At 41.8% G+C, this 4,590-nt stretch overlaps 1 protein-coding gene across 3 annotated transcripts in view; it reads right to left on the bottom strand.

Annotated features, from left to right (window-relative positions):
• Positions 1 to 1,486: 1,486 nt before the first annotated feature.
• POLA1 (DNA polymerase alpha 1, catalytic subunit) overlaps positions 1,487 to 4,590 on the bottom strand; it is a 330,831-nt gene continuing 327,727 nt past the window's right edge. For all 3 annotated transcript variants that reach the window (XM_027845456.1, XM_027845457.1, XM_027845458.1), the window contains one exon: positions 1,487 to 2,793. In XM_027845456.1, coding sequence (XP_027701257.1) covers positions 2,627 to 2,793 — 167 coding nt within the window. In that variant the 3' untranslated portion in view covers positions 1,487 to 2,626. The remainder of the gene's footprint in view (positions 2,794 to 4,590) is intronic.

Below are 4,590 nucleotides of genomic sequence, written 5' to 3'. Positions count from 1 at the left end.
GTCTCTTCCTTCTCCCCAACAAAACCTGAAAGGTCACTTTGAGAAAATTCTAACGCCTGATGGGAAGGAGAAGGTGGCCATGGCTGAAAAGGGGGGGCAGGGAGGCTTCTTTCTGTGGCCATATCTTCTAAAATACTCATCTGGAAACTTTGGTTACCCCCTCAAGTCTGGGACAGCAGTCACGGGATCATCTAAATTTACTTCTTATGGAGCAAATTAAAATTAGAGCTGTTTACTCTCTCAGCCTCCCTCCACAACAAAAATCAAGAGTTCCTCACGATAACAGTGTAAAGTGGGAAGGGTTGGGGAATAGTTTGGTCTCAAAGTTTCTCCTTTGCAAGGAAAAGATTCTGGATTCTGATATGGGCCAGACCTCACTTTCCAAAGGATGCAGTACCTTTTCCCAGGAATTAGAATTTAGCTCAGGCTACAAAATCTTGGCCGTCAAAGATTTACTGCCAGGCTATTACTAGTGGAATGGGAACATCCACTTTCCCTCAACTCAACTTTACCCTGTGCAGTTGGACCCAACACAAGTCAAGAAATAAGCCTGTTGAAATCCTAATCCACCAGCAGTGAGGGACCCTGGGAACAGTTTTTACTCTCTGTCATGTAAATCATTCAGTTAAGAAATATGTAGGTGATCTGTGAAAAAAAAATTAAAATGTATCTCTTAGTCTTTTAATACTAGGCAGACAGGGTAGCCTTTGCACACAGTAGGGACCTTAATGCATATGATTAATTAATACAATCCTGCTCTACAAGGAGTTTGCAATTTAGTTAGGGACAATAATATTTAGAAGAAAACTGAAGATGATTGACAATGATTGAGAATACTTTACATAGGTACTTTTGTATTTGAATGTACAAAAGCAACCACAGAATTTAGAAACTTGGACAAAAGTTTCCCATCTGGGAGACAAGATCCATTTTTGGGAAATGGACTGAGAGATAGAAATATCCTGAAGTGGATTATCTGACTTTTTTTTTCCTGGTCTGAATAACAATATTATGGTGAAAAAACCGTTAATACCTGAGCTTTCCTAATTCACGCTGTCCTACAACATGTGGCAACTGGATCAAAACACCTGAAATATCCAGGGTCTCAAGAGTGCAAAACAGAGACCGTTTTCTCTTCAATACTTGTGCAAGCCTTCCCAGAGTATGAACTTTGCCTTGGAGTACCAAGTTGCAACCCTACTGGATGTTGGTATCATAGGTTGGACCTTTTAAGAACAGGAACCTGTATGGGAAAGCATCTCAAGCACCATGTTTTATCTGCTACAAAAGCCAAGTAAGCACCTAATGCCCAGATTCTCTTACTATATTCAGAATATAAAACACACACACACACACACACACCTCATTTTTCTCTAAGATAGTGGTATAGATGGTTCCCACTTTTTAATCCCACGACACTGACACCCTCCTTGGCCCTCCCCTTTTGTCACTGGTAAGGAGTTAGCAAAACTGGATTCCCTAGAAAACTTTATTTCCTTCTTGAAGAAGATAATCTTTCACTTTTAATAAACACATACAGTTTCATATATTTAAAACTTTACAGTTTTACATGGAGGAAAATAGTCTGCAATCTGTAAACTTACTAATAAAGTAAGAAAAGGAAGGACAGACAATACAAATGACAAATCTTTCCTGGGAAAGGAATTGTTCTGAAAAAGCTGGCAAAAACAAAACAAAACAAAACAAAACAAAACAAAACAAAACAAAACAAACACCCCAAAAGCCAATACATATTCATTTTTTCATCAAATGTTCATTCAAAGGAGACCAAACCAGATATTCTCAATTTCTGTTCCTAACCCCTAAAATTTTTAGAAGAGTGTTTAGGCTATTAAGTTTGTTTGTGATCTTTGCTCTTATCATCCAAGCTTTATCCTCAACTTTAAAAAAAAATGGGTATGTGTGTGTGATCTCGCTAACAGTGTAAAAGCTGGATAAAAACTGAAGGGATAGGGAAGGAGGCTTCCCGCCCGAAATATCTAATTTGAAAAACCTGTAAATCTCCCCTTTGCTAAATACAAAGGGAGAGAGAGACTCAAAAGACAAGCTGCTCTCAAAAAACGTGGTAGAACATTAGGAAGCATTTAGGGTTAGTATTGTTTTTAATTGGTATGTTTATGGTGGGGAAGTTGATAAACTGTGAAAAGGCAAAACATTAGTGCTCCTAGAGAGACCTCTACTAACCTCTCTTCCGGAGAGCACCTCCACTAAATACCCTGGAGCAAAGTCTAGGATCACTTACATTCCAGCAACTCTCACTGGGAATTATTCAATTAAAGTAGCAATTCCCCTCCTACTCCACCCTCCCCCATCCCAGTATGTATACTTATGGGGGAAATCCACCCTTCAGGTATTCTAGGAAGGCCCAGGGTATTAAAGTACCATTTTTTTTTTTTTTGTAAAGTCAGGGTTGGTTTGTGTCTTTTTTTTTTTTTTAATCGCAAAGGCTTCTCCCTTTTCCCCCCAGCCTTATGAATATTCTCTCCAAAATGGGAAAGCCCAGAGGAAGAACAGATGCAAAAGAGGCAGTTTTGGCTATCTCGGGGTGGGGAGAATGTGTGGAGAGGGAGACACAATTAGATTTATAAACTACTCGCTCCCTCCGTCAGTTCTGGGATTCCCTAAAGGGCTTCACAGCGCAATCTGAGAAGAGTTTGCTGAGGCACACTTCCGAATAGCCACTCCTGGATAAGAACAGGTCTGCTGTGCTCTTTAGTTTTCTGTATGCCTCAAGGTCTTCCTTGGAGAGGAATTCTTTCTTCTTCAATATGGCTATAAAAATATAAAATAAATAAAACAGGATTAAAAGACCAAGAGATACAGATGTGCAAGAAAATCCAATAATCTGAATTACACACATAGCCTGGCACTCCTGAGCTCCCTGACTCATACTCAGAGCCAGGACAGCCACATTTCCACCCTCCTGCTCTAATGCCCAGCCCTGCTCACTAGGGAACCACCTGAGAGACCTTTGATGGGGAGGATGCTGAGCTTTGAGTCCTGGCTGGTGCCCTCAAGTTGGTCGCTCCAAAACACACACTCTCTCTCTCTCTCTCTCCCCCTACCCTCTCCTGTGTCCATCATTCACTGTAGCTGACTCAGCACAGGAGGGGAGCAATGGTTGTCCAAGCAAACTAAGTATCAATGTTCAATGTGCAGGTATACATATCTGTGCAGACGCAGAACCCAGGGGCATTTGAAAATACATTTCATTTCAGACATAGCTGGGATGAAGTAGACAAACATTTCCGTCCCAGGAAGGTACTGGTATTCAAAGGCTCTTGCACTTCTTGTGCCAAGTTTAAGCAGAGGCCTTGGCAACTCCATGGGGATTTCCCTTCTGTTTTCCTTCTCCCAAACCCTGTTTTCTGGGTCAAGTCACTTAAGAGAGTTCACTTCAACTTCTCTCCCCACCGTCCCTTCCCCCTTCCCAGTGTGGTGCCCCAATACTTCAGGTTTATAGTCACTGCCAACTCTCCCACTCCCAGTCCAAAGGCTGATCTTCCAACTTATCTCTGTCTTCCATCACCTGGGACCTTCCCTCTAGCTGTCCTGCCCTGGCCAAAATAAAAATTTCTCATGTACTTCTATGTCTACTGTTTCTAATATTTTCTTTTATTTAAAGGTAGGAGGAAAGATGCAACTGGGTAGATCTAAAATTGAAACAAGAAGATTGCTCACTTAAGCACTACTTCCACCCCACCTTATTTATTAGAGAGGCAACCAATGTCACTGCTCAAAGCTTCTGGGGTTCACAAAATCATAGACTGAGAGCTAAAAGGGCCCCCAGCAGTCATTTGGTGCCACCCTCAAGAAGCTTGTACAGGGTCAGACCCTGTAGAGCTGGAATTCAAACTCAAGTCCTCTAACTCCAAACCAAGCATTTCCGACTACTCTAGTATACGGGTTTTTCCTGCTCTTCTTAGGAGTGGAAGATTTTGCAGAAAGGAGGCAGCTCCTGCAAACCCTGTAACTCTCAGCTGCAGAGTCCCATTTTATTGGCCCCAGAAGCAGTAAAATCTTCACAAGGCCATTTCTTCACTTATACACACTGGAAAACACATCTCCACTTCCCCCAATCCAGTTCACTGGATTTAAAAAGGGGCATCTGGCCATCTCCTTCTTTTAACGGAAGAGTAAAATAAGGCCCAGGAAAGTTAAAGGAAATGGAAGGGCAAGGATTGGAGGAAGCTTAGGACCCCTGGGCTGGTTCACCAACCTCAGTGAGGGTCATAGCTCTGCACTGATTGAGTAGCCACTAGAGAGGTAGGCTGCCCATGGATAGGAGAGGCCAAGGGAACTGAAGCAGATGACAGAAAGAGCTGAGGAGAGGTACATAAAAAAATAAAACTTAACTGAAATAATACATGAAAATAACTCAAAACCAGTTTCAAGATCTTGTTCCCTTGATACACAAAGCATTGTTGTTGACAACACCCTTTTCTAAATAGTATTAATTGTCTTTCACATTAAGGGGGGGAGCTTCTTTTATGATGTAAATGTCTGAAAGGCAGTAAATTGGGGAAAAGTGGAAGGTAGGTGGGGGGGGTAGAGAAAAGTAAGAAAAGG

Source organism: Vombatus ursinus, unplaced genomic scaffold, assembly GCF_900497805.2.
Source record: "Vombatus ursinus unplaced genomic scaffold, bare-nosed wombat genome assembly UNPS02014962.1, whole genome shotgun sequence".
Lineage (NCBI taxonomy): Eukaryota > Metazoa > Chordata > Mammalia > Diprotodontia > Vombatidae > Vombatus > Vombatus ursinus.
This window is presented reverse-complemented; position numbering and strand designations above follow the sequence as displayed.